Source organism: Coenobita brevimanus, chromosome 57, assembly GCF_032717465.1.
Source record: "Coenobita brevimanus isolate Jiangsu-jjx chromosome 57, ASM3271746v2, whole genome shotgun sequence".
Classification (NCBI taxonomy): Eukaryota; Metazoa; Arthropoda; class Malacostraca; order Decapoda; family Coenobitidae; genus Coenobita; species Coenobita brevimanus.
In genome coordinates, this window is record NC_137010.1 from 12085324 (window position 1) to 12105763 (window position 20440).

At 41.8% G+C, this 20440-nt stretch overlaps 1 protein-coding gene across 1 annotated transcript in view; it reads right to left on the minus strand.

Annotated features, from left to right (window-relative positions):
- Nucleotides 1-20440, minus strand: part of Cse1 (chromosome segregation 1) — a 125360-nt gene that overhangs the window by 14771 nt on the left and 90149 nt on the right. The window contains exons 9-10 of the mRNA XM_080274211.1: nucleotides 8306-8469; nucleotides 4222-4411 (exon numbers count right to left, since the gene is read on the minus strand). Of these exons, the coding sequence (XP_080130337.1) occupies nucleotides 4222-4411; nucleotides 8306-8469 (354 nt within the window). The remainder of the gene's footprint in view (nucleotides 1-4221; nucleotides 4412-8305; nucleotides 8470-20440) is intronic.

Here is a 20440-nt window from a genome sequence, read left to right on the forward strand (position 1 = left end):
GTGACAAGTTTATAGGTCTGTAAAACTGCCATGAATGTGTTAGTGATGAAGCACCTATCTCTAAGCTAAGACGAAGTATAAGGCCTCCCATCATCATCATCACGTATATAAATATGATTACTATTGTGTTAAATTGGAGTTTATTCACACTTGAGCATATTAACTTTATCAAATAAACTTCTTCAATCAGTGCTTGAGCATCCTCCTCCGCCACCTTGAATGTTTTGGTTGGTCACGTGATCCGTGTCTATTTGGCCGAGCTTTTTTTCACTCGATCTGGAGCACGTGGTATTGTCCAAGTAGACACAAGGATGATTATGTTATATAAATACATCTCATGGAAAGAGAAAATAGACATAAATGAATATATAACCTATGGGGATGCAGCAGCAACAGGACACTGCAAAAACTACGTAAAAAGAGAGGCGATAAAGATGAAAGGAAATTCAGCTTCCCAAATAGGGCAATTGATCAGTGGAATGCACTACCAAATGAAATAGTGTGTGCCAAAACAATTCATAAATTTAAGGATATGTATGATAAAAATGGTTTAATACATGGGACAGTATGAGCTTGACTCATTCCTGTAAAGATACAATTAGGTAAGAACACACATATACACACACACACACACACACACACATGGACACTAATCCATCCATCCATCCATCATCCAATCCTATGGTGCCCCATGAGATGCCTAGGAGCCCAGGGCTAGGGAAGTTGGTCCTGATATTTAAGATGAGAGTGACCAGCCACACTCATTCCTGGGTAGCATTACGTGAGCAATAAACCCCAATCATCCCTTGGATGTAAACCTGCACTGGCTCAATCTGATTGGAGCATCTAATTACCCACAAAACCACCAGGTGCCATAATTTGGTTGTATGGTTACCACCCCGCAAAGTAAATGGTTTCCTGGTGTACAGCAAACCATTAGGCTTGTCACTCAGTGCAGAGTCACCAATAAGCAGAAGAAAGAGGAAAAAGTGAAGGAAAGAAAGACAGAAGAGGGACTGTAAAGTCACCCGTAGGCAGAAGGAAGAAGAAAGAATGAAGGAAAAGAAAGACAGAAGAGGAAGGAAGGAAGAGAGGAAAGGGCAGACACCCAAAGCAGCACTACATTGAGTGAGTGGAAGGTAGTGCCCCCACCTATCACAAAGGGACACTCATAAAAACACACACACACACACACACACACACACACACACATACACAAACACACACAAACACACACATACACAAACACACACACACACAACCTCACACATTCATTCCCCACACACTCATTCACTTCTCACACACTCACTCATTCACTTCTCTCTCTCTCTCTCTCTCTCTCTCTCTCACACACACACACACACACCTGGATAGGCCTCATGATTGGGGCTGGATGTGGGAAATGAAATTCAACACAAATAAATGCGAAATACTGGAAATGGGTAAAAGTAACAAGAGGCCATCACTGAATTATATGATGGGTAATGAACCAATCACAAAGGCAAGAGAATAGAAAGATTTGGGAGTACTGGTCCAGGATAGTATTGTCACCGGAAAAACACATTAACAAGACAGTTAAAGAGACATACAATCTCTTGACTAATATATGAGTGGTATTTCATTACATGGATGAGATGATGAAAAAACTGACAGTGGCCATGATCCACCCCAGGTTGAAATATGAGGCAGTAGTGTGGTCCCAACACAAAAAGAAAGAAATTAACAAGATCGAGAGAATACAAAGAACAGCAACTAAGATGGTCCCTAGCCTGGCAGATCTGTCGTAGAGAGAGGTTGGAAAAGCTGGATCTGCCTTCCCTAGAAGAAAGGTGAGAGAGGGGAGACATAATTGCAGTGTTCAGGACCATGATGGGAGTAGATAAAATCGACAGAAAAGATCTGTTTGTATGGGATGAGAGAGTGACAAGAGGACACAGAAATGAAACTGAAAAAGCCAAGTTGCTTGAAGGATACCAAGAAATATAGTTTTCCACATAGATGCACAGACCTGTGGAATAGCCTGGACAAAGAGATTGTCCAGTCTAAAAACTTAAACAAGTTCAACACAAAATTTGACTTACTGAGAAAAAGAGACGGGACCCCACGAGTGTAGCTCATTTCCTGTATATCACAACTAGGTAAATACACAGACACACACACACACACACACACACAGACACACACACACACACACACACACACACACACACACACACTCATACAACCCACTCCCCCCACACACACATTGGATCATTACTTGATATTATGACATTTCTAATGTTACAAGACATCCGTACTGCACAAATACATCATAAATACACAGAAATAAAACAAAGCATTTTATAGTTCAGATCTGAGTACAGTGGGGAAGAAGACCATGGCAACCATGTGGCAGATCGAGGCAAGTGTCGGAGATGACAAGACTGTTGAAGTTCACACAAGGCGTTTCAGAAAGGCATCAACAGAGTCAGATGAGAATCCGCCCCAGCAGCCCACTACAAGCATGGCTGTTTCAACTGTGTCCAGTCATGAGTTATTATCCTAATAAATAATTAACTGACAACACGATGATTCTCTACTCATTTTATTGGTGAAACATTTAAGAACAAAAGAGGGCAAACGTGTGAAAAACATTATGGTTGTTAAGTGGCGACTGTAACAGACAAATAAATATGATTAACTTGAATTAACTTATATAAATTAAAATCACACCTGCTTTATCATATGAAATTTTTGGGAAAGGGAAACCTGCTGTAGACTGTTTGGCCACTTAAAGACTACAGTGTAAGGACAGTCCCTTAATACATGTTCTGGTTTGAGTTTAAACAAGGACAAAGCATATGGCGTGATGAAGGTAAGTCTTGGCAGATAAAACATGGACAGCCAGTAAATTATTAAAAAGTTCAAATTGTCCTTTGCAACATGTTTCAAATTCTTGAGGTTGCACTGTTTTCCTGAACTTCTTCCAATCCTTCCTCTTCACACACTCCACAGACTCTCCAGCATGATTTATCCTTTCTTAGTTAAGGACTAAGGACTAACATCATTTGTTCCTCTGCTTTCCTCATATCTCAGCGACAGAAAATAAAAGTAGCTGATGTATATTCCAATTTCCACTCCAATAACACTGGTGTGCCACAAGGATCAGTTCTGGTGCCAACCCTATTCCTAGTTCATATTAATGATCTCTTATTTGTCATCCACAATCCCATCCATTCATATGCAGATGACTCAACACTTCACAGTTCAATCACACTCAAACACCCATTTACAAAGTTTAATATCTCTAACTCTCAACTCAGTGCAGCAATCTCCATAAATCAACACTTATCTAAGATCAATGAATGGGGCCAAAACAACCTTCTCATTTAATGTTAGTAAAACCAAATATATACAATTTACTATTAGACAGATATTGCCAGATTTGTATATTACCTTCAGTGCTACTAATATTCCCATATCCAAAAATACTGAAATTGTCAGTGTTTCACTTAACAATGCCCTTAGCTGGACCTCACATGTCAGATCACTTGCTAAAATCACCTCAAAGAAATTTGGATTATTGTACAGAGTCCATAACTTCCTCACTAATGAGCAGTTAGTTACAGGTACAATTTATAGAGTCATTTGCACTCTCAGCTAGAGTCTTGCTAACTCTTGTGGAATGGATGTGGACAGGTTAGCCTAAAACAAATAGACAAAATTCAGAACAAAGGTGTTGGAATTAGTAATAACCCTGATATTATAAATAAACTACCTCCCCTACAAGTAAGAAGGAATGTTGTCTCCCTTGTAATATTTTACAGATGCTTTCATGGCAAATGCTCAGACAAAGTTGCATCCATTGTGCCACTTCTCCATGCCATCCCTTGCGCTACATGAGCAACTGGTAGTGCTCATGACTGGACTGTCACACAGCCATATTGCAGAACTTCTGCCTATCAAAATTCTTTTATTTCCCAAACTGCATCTCTCTGGAACTTGCTTCCCTGGAGTTGTTTCCCCCCAAACTTCAAACCACAGCTGTTCAAGTATAACTATTACAGATTTTTTTATGAATGGAGGATGCCAGTAATCTGGTGTGTGGAATATGATCTTTTCTTTATTCATTTGTTTTTCCATCTTCTGTTATTACCCTAAAAATACTAAAAATAAAAAATAAACAAATAATAATGAGTCACTTGAGGTAGTACTGTATAAACTGAGTACAACAATTATTACCATCTTGGTTCTGCAGCTCAGGAAGAACATGTGCTTGGAAGAACTCTGTGATGTTGACCAGCTCATTAATTTTTGTAGCTCCATGGCGTGCTGTCTGACCCTTTGCTGAAAGTGTAGTCACTAAGTATATGGCCGCCACTTTGTTCCGCCAGCATTCGATGGGCTTCTCAGCATATGTAGCCAGCATGGACTGTGGACGTTATGATGATGAACAAATAATCTTGTATAACCAGGGAAACTAATAAGGCTAGGAAAATGACAAGGAATCAAGGTATTTGCATGAATTATGTACACATATGGAGATGCACATGACAAGGGTTTGGCACTCTTTTAAACTTGATAGTCAATCTGGCAGGTAATGAGAAGTTCATCTATAGGGAACAAACAAATGAAACCTCTGATATCAACAGCCACCCCTGCCAAAATGTATGAGGCAAAACAAAGAAATGATTATTTGTAAAATATGTGGGTGTACACCAGGGGTTCCACCCTAGCTAAAACTTGGCAAAAATATATGTATATATACTGGTGTGTATATATATATATATATATATATATATATATAGCACAATCCCTCGAATCCCCACGGGGATAGTGGGCATCACACCCTACACAAAGCCTAATCCAGGTGCCTCAACATTTCATGTTTCTAGGTTAAAAATTATGGTCATCCACAAAAGCCTTGTCCAGGACCCCTTGCAGCTGCCCCCTCCCCTCTCCATGAGGGGTACGGCCCTCTGCCTAAATCCTGAAAGTGTACCACTGTGCAAATTTTCTATTCTAAAAACAATGACTGTGCATAACTGCTTAGGCCTAGATCCCTGAGGATTTATGTCTCCACCATTCCTGCCAGACAGGTCTACCACTGTGCAAATGTTAAGCTCCAATATATACACTTTATATATATAACAGCCAAGTAGCCTCTAAGCCAGACTTCTCTGACACGGCAAAGTGCCAGACCCCCCCAAAATGAACCACGTGCATAAACTACCTATGGTGCAGGCGCGGCAAGGTTTGAAACACGCGGGCAAATTCCCCTGGTGGTGCGCTCCCCCATTTGTAAACAAAGATGTGTGTCTTCAAAAGATAATTATATTTGGCTATATTTTAAATGATACATAATCACTAATCAACCACTGACTTTCATCTCAATAGTAGCCCAAGTTAGCCCAACTTACTTTTAAAGCAGCCCAAAAAGTCGCAAGTAACTAAATTCGAAATTTAGTAGTGCAAAGCTTCCAAAAGTAAGCCAATTCACTACTTGTAGTCCAAGCTGGTTTTGATGGGTGGCCGTACCATCATTCTTGGTGCGGCGATCGCAATTCCAAACAAATGCCTATCAACTTGCGCTGAGGAACGCTGGACCGACCGCACTCGTGCGATCGTAAGTGTGAGCCACAGCAATCATTTAGAGAGCCAAGGGTACCGTAAAACACCCTAACTTCGGACACTTTTCATGTGTTTTAATGAATAACTCTGTGTAAAATGGTGCAGTTTTATCCCCGTTGGTGTCCTTTGGTAGCCAGGGACAGTACCTACTGAGTCCATATAATAAAAAAAATTAGCCACACTAAACTTGTGTGTTTATTTTTCATTTTCAAGTGTCCGAAGTTAGGAACAAATTTCCTAACTTCGGACAGCTCTTCCAAACTTCAGACATCCAAGTATTTGCCCTTTAAACATGAGAAAGGTTAATAGCACCTGTCTCCGGACACACTGGCCAAACTTCGGACACTTTAAAAGTTTTTAAAATTATCTCAAAAAAAATATTGTGCACTAGTGGCCCAAGTTATACAAATATAAAGATAAATATCCAAAAATATCTTCTTTTTTGAGCTCATAATTTGAGATCACATTAAGATGCATCATATCACATTGTAGTGAGGTATTCTGGCCATAAATATAACTAAGAACTCTTCAGAAACTTTTTCAGACGAAAAGAATATATAAAAATGAATTGCATACATTCCAAACTGTAAGGGGAACTGATCTCTTTTTCCTAAACAAAACTTCACGTAATTATCAAGTAGATACCTCACTGACTCTACAAATGCATACTTAAATAACATAATATGATGTTAAACATTTCTTACTGGTTCTGATGACACCCACACACCCACTAACATGCACACAAATCAACAGACACACGCACACACAGGCACATGTTATGACAGCATTATGGAATGTATTAACGAGCTACACACTTTGGTCTTAAACACACACACATACATACATACATACATACAGTGCTCGTCAGAAGTATTCAGCGTTGTCCGCCGGGCGCGCAATACTTATGGCCCAAAAAGAATCACCCATTTTGGGGGGTAAGAATTGAGCCACAAGTTTGAGCTCCGAGCATGACGTCACGGTAGCCTGAGGCCTTCTGATGCGCTGGTTGGTTCCCGCCTCAGTCGCCCACGGGCTGCCTGAGAGAGAGGAACTCCGCCGAGTGTCCCTCTCCAATTGCGCCATTTTTTACCGAGTGTCCCGCAGTGTTTTGGCCTTCAAAACTTTGTTATGGCACCTACCCGTGAACTATCGAGTGAAATCATATCCCAGATCATTGCTCTAAAGGAGGCAGGCCACCAGACAAAGGAAATTAGTGAATTGGTTGGTGTGGCACGATCGACAGTGCGTCGTTGGTGTGCGCGGTTTCGGGAGGAAAACAGTGGTGAAGTTCCAACAAAGAAACCGAGGTCTGGTAGGCCTAGGAAAACTTCCCCAAGGTCTGTTAATGTTTTAAAACGTGCAGTGGAGTTTAATCCTTGTGTGAGTGCAAGGAAAATTAAGGAGAGCAACCCAGAAGTGTTTGGTGAGGTGTCAGTGAGAACAGTGTCTCGTAGGGTGCATGAGCTTGGTTACACAAGTCACAGGCCTGTGAAAAAGCCTCTTCTCTCTAGCAGCCAGAGAATTCGTAGGCTTGCCTTTGCTAATAAATATCTAAATTGGGGTGAGGAGCAATGGTTGTCAGTGTTGTGGTCTGATGAGGCAACGTTTAGTGTTACCTGTAACAGAGGAGCATGCAAAGGTAGTGACCCACTTGACCCACGGTATGTAGAAAGCACAGTTAAACATCCTGATTCACTCATGGTATGGGGTTGTTTTTCAGGGAAGGGTTTGGGGAAGCTTGTTGTACTTCCCAAGAACCTCAGAGTGAATCAGGATGTTTACCTGGAGCTTCTGTGTGATCATTTACCAGACTCCTTCGAGCTAACAGGTGCACGAGTGTTTCAGCAGGACGGTGCACCTGCTCACAAGGCCAAATCGGTCACCAATTGGCTTCGTGACTGCGAGGTATCATTCATGACAGACTGGCCAGGAAATAGCCCAGACCTCAACCCGATTGAAAACCTCTGGTACCTCGTAAAGAAGAGTCTCCAAGGGAAGGACGTGAGCTCTTTGCCTAAGCTGGAAGCCGCCATTCGTGACTCCTGGGACAAAATACCCCTCCAGCACCTCAGGAGCCTCGCCCTTTCACTTCCAAGACGTCTCAGGTCCGTGAAGAAACGTAAAGGCTACCCTACGAAGCACTAAAGGTAAATAAAATGCATTATTTATATGTTTTTTCAATGTTGAAAGGTTTGTTTCTCAGGAGGGACGCAGGGCGCCCCATACTTCTGACGAGCACTGTACATACAAACACACCACACACACACACACACATACATACATACAAACACACCACACACACACACACACACACACACACACACACATACATACATACAAACACACCACACACACACACACACACACACACACACACAGTTGGCTGTTTTTTCTTCGTTAGCTCTCCAAACATTAACCCCTTAAATTCAGTGTTGTGTTACTAATTCGTTCTTGCTATTTCCAGATGACTTTATTCAGAACTGGGGAGAACTCATTTGGTAAAGACATGCCATAACATAAATGAAGGCTCTATCTAACTTCTTTAGTTCAGAGAGTCTCCCATAAGCTGAATATGATCATCCAACAGCACCTAAAATAAAACATAAAAAATACCTGCAAATTAAAAGGGTTAAATTCAAGCTCTTTTCACTCAAACTGCTATTGATGATGGAGTGAATACCTTGGGCTGCCTCACCTGGACATACTGGCCAAAGACTTGCGTCATACGGGCCTCAAAATGCCGTGACAGAACCCTAACAAAGTCGACAGCTGCCCTACGCCTCGTCTCTGTGTCGGCACCCTCCAGTTCCTGTGAAACCCACTGCTCCCAGCTGTCGTTAAACAGTTCCTCATCACAGCCTGTAAATACACTCCTATTTACACAGAGATGCAGAGTATGACCCATTTATTCTGGCCTCTTATTGTTTTAACATTCTATTACTATCAATGAGCTTCTCCAAAGTTTATCTTACTCTCTGAAATACTGTAACTTGCTCTAACCTGAAGAAGATCCTTTACTCTTTCCAGTTTAGTTGATGGCCATGTGCAACCACACTAGAGGGCTGGTCTACCTGGTTATTGATGTTGAGTAACCTTTGCCTGTCTGGCCTTGCATACCCATCAACCGCAGGCAAAAAGTGGGGCCATCCCTTGCAGCAGGCAGCGCTTTGCTTCAGCAAGATGTGGAAAAAAAAATGTGGAAGTTTGGTTCCCAGGTGGATGACACATTTGCATCTCTCCCCCCAGTTAACAGGGGCACCATAGTGGACTCCACATCATCTCGTTATTTGATTTTATGGCTACCATCCAGCACTGCAAATGGTTTCTGGGGTTATGGGAAACCACTAGGCTTGCTACTCAGTGTACAGCCAACTAACTGGAAAGATGAGTAATAAAAACTGACAGGAAGGATGGGGGAACTAGGAAGTGAGGAGGAAAGGCAAAAAAAGGAATGATAATGATTAAGGAAAAAGTAGGCGGCACAACATCAAATAAGTACATGATGGTCACCACCACATCAATCATCTGACATAACTTGTAATCAGGAGAACTTACACCTCCCTCACAATTAAGGTTAATAAAATTTCATGCAAATATGACTTACAGTAGTATTCAAGTTGTGGAGGGTGGCTCATTCCATCAGGTGAAAACAAACCAAGGACCGTACAGGCAACTCCTGGTATCCAAATGCCCGGTATCCTAATTGCCATTTTTTGCATCAAAACCCTTTATCCATATCAGAGTTCCTGTTTAACTAAATTCCCAGTACAAAAATAATCCCCCCCCCCCAAATATCTTTTACTATAAAAACTTCTAGACACAAAGAAATGCTCAGCTAACCCTCTAGACAGTTAGCCTGTACTGTATTTTTTGCATCAAACCCTGTAATCGATTAATATACAGTGACACATTCATTTATGTTGTTAGTGTATCATTGAATTTTACCATCAAAATCGAACTACAATCATCCCTTAACATCCGTGGGGGTTAGGTAACAGAGACATCCACGAATGTTAAAAATCCGCGGATATCTGCTGCCTCCCCCCTTAAAAAATCTGGACCTCCCATTTCCTTATATAACTAAAGAAAAGCCCTATCTGCATGTTTACAACCACTTTACTTGATACAAGAACACTAAACAACTACTTCATTTAATACAAGAACATTAAAAGTTAAAAGTGAATAGTGTACTCCTGCATGGCCTCTTCTGACTACTGTGCTCATCCTAGCTCCCTCCAAAAGGAAGAGAGTTACAGTATATTTCATTCACTGGATAATGCCATTACTGTACTAAAACAGCCAGGAACTGTGCCTGGGATAATGTTACAGTGTCAGCAGAGTTCAATGATATTTTTTTTTTTTCTGTAGCCATCTGTGGATATACAAAACCATGTATGTTAAGGGATGACTGTATACACATGGTACCACTGAAACCCACGTTATATGGCCAACTGGTATGATGAAATAAAAAATTATTCCTGAAGTCCCTGGTTTGGCCCTCAAAATTTTTGACCCTCCATGCTTATAATATTATCTACCATTCATTTCAATAATTCATTCATCATCTAATCCTGCGTTGTCCCATGAGAAGCGTAGGAGCCCAGGGCTAGGCAAGTTGGTCCTGACAGTTAAGATGAGTGACCAGCCTCACTCATTCCTGAGAGGCATCACGTAAGCAATAAACCCCAACCATCCCTCGGATATAAACCTACCCTGGCTCAATCTGATTGGAGTGCCTTAATTACCCACCAAACCACCAGGCGACATAATTTGGTTATATGGTTACTGCCCAGCGTAGTAACTGGTTTCCTTGTGTACAAAAAACCATTTGGCTTGTCATTCAGTGTAGAGTCACCTGCAGACTGAAGGAAGAGGAGAGAATGACATATAGAAAGAAAGAAGAAGATGGATGGAAAGAAGGAAGGACGAGAGGAAAGGGCAGTCACCCAAGAGAAGCACTACAATGAGTGAAAGGATGGTAAGTGCCCCCACTACACTGAGTGACTGGATGGTGAGTGCCCCCACCTACCACTAATACCTACAACCTCTGGGAATATAACTGGGCATTAACCCCCTGACTGCTGCTAAGGTGGCGAAAGTGAGGCCCCTGTTGAGGCAATCCACTCGAAAGTTTCCCATTTTCTATTCAATAATTTTCATTAAAAAAATAAAAGCTAAACCCTTCTATTTACCTATGAGCACTTCAGTGAATGTCTAGATGCTCCTACGCTGCCACAGATATAAGTAGAAGCAAAGTCAATTTTAGTGTTTTTTGTGTGTTGCTGTGGCTATCCGTCGTCCTCGGTGACCCTCTTCATTACCCACCACCCTTCACTTCACTACCATGCACCACTATACGCGTCACTTAGGTTTGCACTATGGTGTATGTGTCAGTACTTCAGTATCATTATTTCAGATATTATAAAATAAAATAGCATTATACTGAGCAGTGAAAACTAGTCTGTACTGTAAGAGTAAATAATGCTAAACAACAAAATACTGTGTATTTATATAGCTTACACCAGACTCTTTCATTTTCCAAATATTTTATTCACTTACAATTACAATTACTATAGTTCTCTTGCTTTTTTACACTTTATGTGTCCCTTTTCTAAAGTTGACGAATGTGTGAAAGTCACGGAAGCAGTCTCCCAGACATCAGCACACCTGACACTCTTGGCACCATGCTGTCACTTTCCTTCATACTCGTTCATGCCTGCTAGTGTTCATGCAAACATAGCAGAAAGCTAAGATGATGAACTAGTAACCTCAAGAGTGAGTGGATGAACACACAAAGTTCTTGGGGCAGAATACAGGGCATAACTTTTGAAACAGAATTGTGGATTTTAAAAGGAACACTGCAGTCAGTCGATAGGTCCATTCAAAAGGAATGTGGCAGTTAAGGAGTTAAACAGGGTTAATTAGAGTGCATATAATGATAATATTGTACGTGGTGATCCCTTACCATGACAGGGAACGGAGCGACATGGGCACTCGCCAAGACCTGTATCAACCTTCACTGGTGGCTGATGTACAATGGACGGAAGCCAATGAGCATCAACTATCAGTGCATCTGACACCATAAAAAACAGCTAAACTGCTTTAATATTTTTATTTTTAGCATAATGAGAAGGCCTTACTTCAATGGCTGTTTATATGCCATTCTGACCAAACATGTGTGGGTAAATATACAAGAGGATATAAGCAATCAGTACAGTAGGTCAATGGCTACACACTGGTTACTACATGAATGATGTGCCTTGTGGCAACTGGCTTCCATGTGCAAATAACCCCAAAATGTAATAATGCTTTAAGCATTCCACACTCACTCAAAGTGTGCCTCAGTAGATACTAGTGATGGAAGTACAAATTTGAGCTGACTGCAGTAATACAGTAACTCATCTAAGACCCGGACGACCAAGACCCGGTCACCCCAAGTACCAGACATTTTGGGCCTGGGTCCATTAGTCCAAGCCTCGGATATTCCCTAAGATATCCGGAAAAAAGGCCATCTGAATGATCGTCCAAAACAGGCTGGGACACACACACACACACACAAAGCCGATATATGTTCATCCCTACTCTTTAAGTTTGCCACGCGGTGAAGAACAGCTGTGTTTTGGTGCATAGTTCCGGCAACGTCTGCTAGAGTGCCCCTGCATCCTCCCCACTTCCCACCTACCTACCGTCATGACTGCACGCTTGTCGCCATGGCTGCCCACATGTTAAAAAATTATACAGTCATTCACAGAGCAAAGGATTAAGTGCAGTGCAAGTAAGAACAGAATGTGCACTGTTAAAACAATTATAATTCACAGTGCAAAGGATTCAATGCAGGGCAACACTGAACTAATGTGCATGCTTCAAGTGCACCTTCACCACTGTCAGAGTTATAGAGGTATTAGAGGAGGCACGTTAATCTTCGCAACGGTTACGGACGTGTCGCAAGTACCCTGTACACTGCTAAATATTTTCCTTACTCACTTCTGATTTCTCATTCTCTGGTTCATTTTCATTTATTTTATGGTTTCTGTCCCTTATTTGTGTGAATGGAGTCTTAAATAGGTGATGTGCATGTCTGGTAGGGAGTTATTTAGGTGGCTTTCAAAGTTAGGTTCGGCTGGGGTTTATAGGTACCTGTCCAGGGGCATTTTGCCCAAGTCCCGGACAAGACCAAGTCCCAGACGTTACTTGGGCTCTATTGTGTTGGATATTGGAGGGATTACTGTAATTAAGAATAAACTGAAGTATAGTACAATCCCAGTTAACCCAGAGGCTTGGGGAATTTACCTTCCCGCTTACAGGTTTTTTCCATATTTCTGATATTCAATTCAAGTCTATACGAAGGCTATAATTCTCACAGCAGTAAATACAATTCAGGTACTCATCACTCCCATCAAGGGCCACACTAAGAGATTCCACCTGAAAAATTGCCTCATAAACACACACCATGGTCATAACGCATGTGCATGCAATGCCTTGCAGTATTGCACAATGCACAACTCTATTCTGTTAACTACCGAATTATTCGGTGTATGTACTGTACTCATACAAATGGAAAAATAAATAAAATCGTGAATATTTATTGGTGAACTGAAGTTATGTTAAGCCTGCACTGTAGAATTATCATGACACCTGTACCCCCATGTGAGCTTTGTTTACGGTCCCGGTCCCAACTGACCGCCACCATTCCACCCCTCACCCACCAGTCAGCTGTTATGCACCATTCTGTTAACTACCGAAGTATTCGTTGTATGTACTGTACTCATAAAAATAAAAAATAAGGAAATGAAATCTTGAACATTTATTGGTGAACTGATGTTAAGACTGCACTGTAGAATTATCATGACACCTATGTCCCCACATGAGCATTGTTTATGGTCCCGGCCCCGACTGTATTTCTTCCCCACCTGACCGCCACCATTCCACCTCTCACCCGCCAATCAGCTGTTTTGCACATAATAAAATAAATGATGTACAAAGTGCAAGCATTTTTTTTTTTTTTTTTTTCTTCCAACAAAGTAAACATTCATTCCTATTAATCTTTCCCCCCCCCCCCAACTCTGCCAGTGCATATGCATTCTAAGATGAATTAATGTGGTGCAAGTTATAGTCGGTCGGTTAGGAAGAAAATGCACCGACATTTGCTGTTTGCTGATCTCTCCCGAGGTGTCTGGTTTGCTAATTCTATGCCTGTCTTTGAGACGATTTAACCATCCAATACTGAAATTACACTCGACTTCTATATTCATTTTATTGTGAAACTCTCTTGCTTCTTCTTGTATAAGAGGATCAGAAATACGTGCTCCCTTAGATCTTGCTAAGCAAAACCACTCGTACGATGAAGAGTATGCCTTTTTTCAATGGACTTACTCGTTTTGCTTTTCATGAAAAATTCATTGAGCTTGGATGCTTGGGTCTTGATATCATAAATCACTGAATTTCCTACATTATATTCAGTCATCAGTATTTTACAATGTTTACCTTTTTCACATCTATTGCATATGTCCAGCTTGTTTCAAGGTAAGCACGACATGCTAACGTTTAGTTTGCTCTTTAGGCATTTTGGAGCGGAGAAATACCGTCTATCAGAGCAACACAACAGCAAGAGAGCTTGTTTACTGTCTGGTGGTAAAAAGCAGACTGGTGATTTATGGAGGGTCTGGAGGATGACTGAATTCAAGTAGGGGAAACACAGGGAGAGTAGGGGTGGTTAAGAGGATTTACCAGGGATTTACATTAGCCGGAAATGCCTTCACCTCGCTTTGTCCGACTTCACCCAGTCTCGCATGACACAATAAAATGGCGGTTTGGCAGTCCATTCAAATTGACGTACAGTTATAACTTACTGACATTCACCAGTCCTTGAATTTTCCCGTTTTTCTGAGTATTCCGTTTGTCTGGATACTGGATAGCAGGGATTGAACTGTACTGACAGAATTATTTATGAGTACACTTAACTACAAGAACTAGAAACGTTAATGAGAAGTGTCATATTTACAAGGAGAGAAGTTGATGGTCATGAATGACTAATTATGAGCATTTCACACAGTGCAGCCTTGTCATATGGTTGATCAGTACAACGATAATTAAAATGTTATACCCTGTCTCAGTACAACATTAAAAAATTAATCACAATTTCACAACATCAATATTTTTTATGGCCGCCTCTGAGAATTTCATGCGGACACAGTGATGCAAGCAAGCTAAAATGGCAGCCCAGCATTTTCACTGACTGTGATCATTGTCTTTCATTCTATTTTGTGCATGAAAGGCCACTGAAACACTACTGTTATAGCCAAATAACAGCGCAAGTGCTTAAAAAAGAGTGCAGTGTGCAATATTAAGTGAAGTGATAATTTTTTGTCAGGGAAATACTGAAACTTGTGACGAGGAAATCGTGTCAACTTTACATAACCATCAACCCCTTCTCTGGCCTCTACACAGCTACCTGAGCCAAGATGCCCTCCCAGTGTTTATATTGGCTGTGGTCACTGCCTTTCGTTTCATTTTCTGCATGAAAGGCCAACGAAACACCATTGTAGTCATCAGATAACAGCATAAATGCTTAATACGTAGTGCAGTGTGTGATATTAAGTGAAGTGATACTGTATCTTTTTTTGTGCAGTTGTCATCCAGGCCCTCCAACTGTCCCCCATCCTGTGTGGTGATGGGGGCTTGGTGGCGACTTATACCAGCGTAGGACAAACTTCAGGTGGGTGGCAATGGTGTTTTCGGTCATTTTAGGGTTCACGGTCAAGGTCATCCTCCCTAACCCCACTGAACCCATGTTATATCGACCTCATTATATGGTAATTCGTTACGCAAGAGGTCTTCACTTGATGCAACCTTATCGCATAATGAGGATGCACTGTATCTTCAGGCAAGAATACACTGGTAAGAATACTGGCTCTCTAGTTATGGTAAATATGAGAGAAATAGGCCATCTGGTTTACAATCAAGAGTAGCAGAATTGGTGTAAACAATGCTGGCCATGGTGACATAACGTACTGTACATCACCGCACAAGACTTTAAATATCAGAACTTGGCAGCTTGTGTTTTGGAGGCTGATTTTTGGAATTTTCCAAGAGATGTTGAGTTTTTTGTCTCACTAACTGATTATGGGTAGGGGTTATCTACATACTCATATGGTGAATAGTGTATATGGAGCACCCACCAATGGAGGGGTTGCTATATTCCTGGGTATCTCAGAATAATCCTCTATGATCTCCTTCCACAAACCCATATAACCCATGTGATATTGAGTGCTATCAGAATTCTGGTGCAAATGTTTTGCTTCTGTACGTGTGCAATTACAACTGGATATATGCTTGGGGGTTACCAAAGTTACACATAACTCTGTACAGTACTAGTACAGCCATGTCACCTCATACAACCCATGTGTTATCAAGTGATAGCCCAATTCGATTGCAAGCACGGTGCTTCTTTCTTTAGGCACATAAAGTCTGCTCCAACTGGATATTCTCAGCGGAAACTCTCCTTTCCTCTACATCATCCATGCTTGGTTGCCAGTTATGATGTGGCTGGCAGCACCAACATGGCATTACCACTACTTCCATATTGACAGCAGCAGTGACAACATCACAAAAGCTCTACATTTGAATGCAAAACCAATGCCATCGTGAACTTAATCCCCAATTTTCATAATTTTGCTACCTTACGAAAAGAAACCATAATCCGTTATCCATTTAACCATTAATAATGACGTGACTAGGTGCACCACCAGGCCTGCTGAGTCTATCTATCTACTCAATGTCAGACATCTTCATCTCGTAAGGGGCGGACACAAACAAATTGCCTCCACGTCGCCCTATCCCCTGCCATTTCACTGCCCTCCCCCTAGCTCACACCCCCCTCTCTCATATACCTCTCCATTCAATCCCTCCATCTCATCCTCAGCCTCCCCTTCCCTCTCCCCTCCTCCACCTCACTGACATACACTCTCCTCATTAGTCTCTCACTCTCCATCTTCCTCACATGGCCAAACCATCTCAATATATTTCTCCTAATGCTTTCTATCATCACATCCACACCACAACGCTCCTTCACTTCCTCATTTGTGAGTCTGTCTCTCCGTGTAACTCCACATGCTCCTCTCAAATAACTCATTTCCACAGCTCTCACCCTGACTTGTGTCCTTCCAACAAGGTCCAAGCTTCACTTCCATATGTTAGTGTTGGTATCACAATACTATAATGCAGCAACTTTTTTCTTACTTCCATGCTCACTTTCCAATTTCTTATCATTGCTTTCAAAGAACCAGCAACCTTTCTTCCTTGCTGTACCCTTTCAAGCACTTCATCCTCCAAACTTTCATCCGTACTCATCACACTACACAAGTACTTAAATGCACTCGCATTTTCCATTTCCTCCTCATCCAACCTCACTGTACATCCAGTGACTTCATTTCTATCGAAGACCATAACTTTACTCTTCCCTAAAATAACCTTTAAGTTCCTAACACACTCACCCACACTCATTCGTCACAATTCCCCTTCGTCTTCACTTAACAATACAGTGTCATCAGCAAACGACAGTACTGAAGTTTCCAAACGCTGTCCTCTCTCATTAGGGCCACTCCAACATCCACTACCCTACCTTGTATCTCTTTTACGAGTATAACCCCATCCATATAAAGATTCAACAACCATGGAGACATGACACATCCTTGTTTCAATCCAACATTCTGACACAAAAATTCACTTAGTTCACTATTCACATGCACTACAGCCTTAGCACCCTCAAACATACTCTTAGAGGCATTCAACAACTTCCCACTTACTCCATTTATTCTTACTATTTTCCACATTCCTTGTCTATCCACTCTGTAATACAGCATGCTTCCTCCAAATCCATGAAGGCTGCACAGAACTTCTTTTCCTTGTCTAGAAACTTTTCCACCGAAGCCTAGATAAATGTCTGATCTATACAACTTCCTTCCTTTCTTAAAACCTCCCTGTTCTTCTCCAGATAATTCCTCTGTTATTTTCCTAACTCTGTCAATAAGTATCATGCCATATACCTTTCCTATTACACTCAGAAAACAAATGCCCCTATGATTATCACACCCTCTTTTTCCCCTTTTCCTTTATGCAGGAGAATAATTATACAGTACCTGACTTCCAATTCTCTGGGACTCTACCTTCCTCCCATGCCAATCTGAACACCTTAGCGTATCCATTCTACTACTATCTCTTCCCAATGCTTCATCATTTCACCACATACTCCATCAATTCCTGAGGCTTTCCCAATTTTGACTTCCATCACTGCTTCCAGTACTTCCATACTACTGATTTCTTCCTCCCTTCTCACCTCCCCCTTCTCCCAGCCACTTATACCTGCACCACTTTGAATCTCTATGTTTACAGTTCCTTAACCCATATGCGCCAAGTGACAGTTATATCCGACAGGAAATTGGTGGATCGGGGCTGCCAGGTGACGGCTATAACCACAGGTGTTTTCGCGCCACAGTTTGAAGTGGCCACCACTTAATCTCGTCACCAAAGGGTGGGGATAGCCTCTTGGCACCCTAGGCAGCATACCTCAGCTGTCTCCATGACTCTGCCAGGTGTAGGACAATGTTTTCTTATGTCTCTCGTCTCATTCTGTTCCTGCCTTACATGGACCCTTGCCTCATCCACACTGCCAAGCCTCTTTCCAAGGATACTAGGAAAGAGCTATGTGATACTGCCATAGGGCATGTCTTGGATGCAACTGTATCTAGTTTATCAAGTAATGGAGAAGCTATCACGGTGAAAGGAATGCAAAAGTCAGCGCCAAGCACACACACATGAACACAGCCTGCCTCGCGGCCAAAAATTACGTATATTCTTTACATCCTTACTCATCAACATGACCAGCTACAGACCTGGGGATGGTTTTATTCGCCAGAAAACTGGTTGATTAATATGGCTTTTGTTTCCCCAACTGCTATACTTTCCAAGATACAGTATTAAAGTTTGAAAACAAGCCACTTTGGGAAAATAACCCTGTCGACGGCAGTATAAACAGCCCGGCGTGGAGGTGTTAAAGTGTTCTTTCCATTTGCTCATTTTTTCTCCTTTCTCCACTAGCAATTTGCCATTTTTATCTTTCATTTCCCTACTAACTTCTTTATCACCCTGTTTAACCCCTAAAACGCGGCTGTGTACGCGCGATCCCCCCCCTGTGGCGGGGTTGTAGCGGGGTCTGAGTACCTGTGGAAAAATATTAGCCAAAAATCATAGATTAACCCTAGAGCATTAAAATTTTTATGGCATATATTACTTACATTCAGCTATCTCCTGAGCCACATGTTGAGCCTTCGTTGACTACCCAAGGACTTGTGAAGACTTGCAAAGTTGGGTAACAAAGTCTTCACTCTCACACCTCCAGAAACCCGGTTTTCTTTCTACCACAGCCTCAATCTGTCACAGTACACTTTATACAACAACGTACAGGTTGTTTGGAATCCGTATTTGTAAATAAGAACTGAAAATAAGGCTAAAATGGACGGAGCGCATGGCCGACATGCAGCGCGGTGGCGATCTTCCCGTCAATATTGTCACATTTGCCTTTTCTCGGCAAAAAACACGTATACTCCTTTTTTTTTCCATCATAGGACTTCGCAAACGTTTGCCTGTCACTATTACGGTAATAAAAATCAATGTCACTGCCAGTATTGTGGACTGGGAATGAGGAAGACCACCGCGGCGCGAGTTTATTCAGCCTTACAGCAGGCACTTTATTCTCGCTCCTGTCGGCCACTCGCACTTCATTTCTATCGCTCACTTTCACTGTATCTTTTTTTTTTTTTGCCTTATTCATCAGTGTCACTGTCCAGTGTTATAAAAATAATATTTTATACACAAAAAACTTTTACTTTCAGAACACAGAATAGGAAAATATGCTTTTATCTTTTTACACTGGAGTGACTGTCACTCGCAATACTTATATGATTACTATGTACAATTATTTACAACAAAAAACACTGTAACTGTCAGTGCTTTTACAAGTACATACACTAATTTACACTCATCAGGCTGTCACTGTCAGCACGTAAAAGAAAACTAAACAATATTATCATTGTCACTCTCAGTATTTTTCCCAATATTTTTACCCTTATTTTCAAAATCTACTTAGGCTGTGGTAGTCGAAAAAACACGGGTAAGCACAGAGGGGAACTTTGCACTCTTTGCACTGCAAGGAGGTGCGCCTAAAAGTTCTTTCCTGCCTGGTAGTGTGGCTGCACACATGACACCTCCTCAGTGCTTTCCCCCTCTTTGCAGTGGCTGGCAGTGGCTCCAGGCGGTGTCGCTGAAGGTAGGCCATACACTGTAGGCGGTCTGGAGGTGTGTGAGGGTGGCGTTTGGGACCTGTTGAAAGCACCTGGCCATAACGCTGAAGCAGCTGGTAGACACAAGTCTTGGAGAATCTTCTGAGAGAGTAGTTGGCTGGCTTCCTGTTCTTGATTTTATACAGGATGAAGGCGTTCAACATGCACATGTCAATCAAGTGCAAGAACACCTTCCTGTACCAACGACGATTTTTCCTCAGACAGTCAATCTCTCCAATCATCATATCCGACTTGTCCACCAGCCGCATATTGACATTATAGTCAATTACAGCATCAGGCTTCATCACAGGCTCGCCAGTCCTTCTGTCGATCTTCCCTGTTGCCAGCATTTCACCCTTGTGTACTGTGGTGAGCATGTTAACAACTCTCTTATCATGCCACCTGATCGCAAGCATCTTGTCAGATTTCTTCAGGTGCACGTCTCCCCGCTTTGACTTTTCAGCCTCTGGGAAGGCAGGGTAATGTGCCCTGTT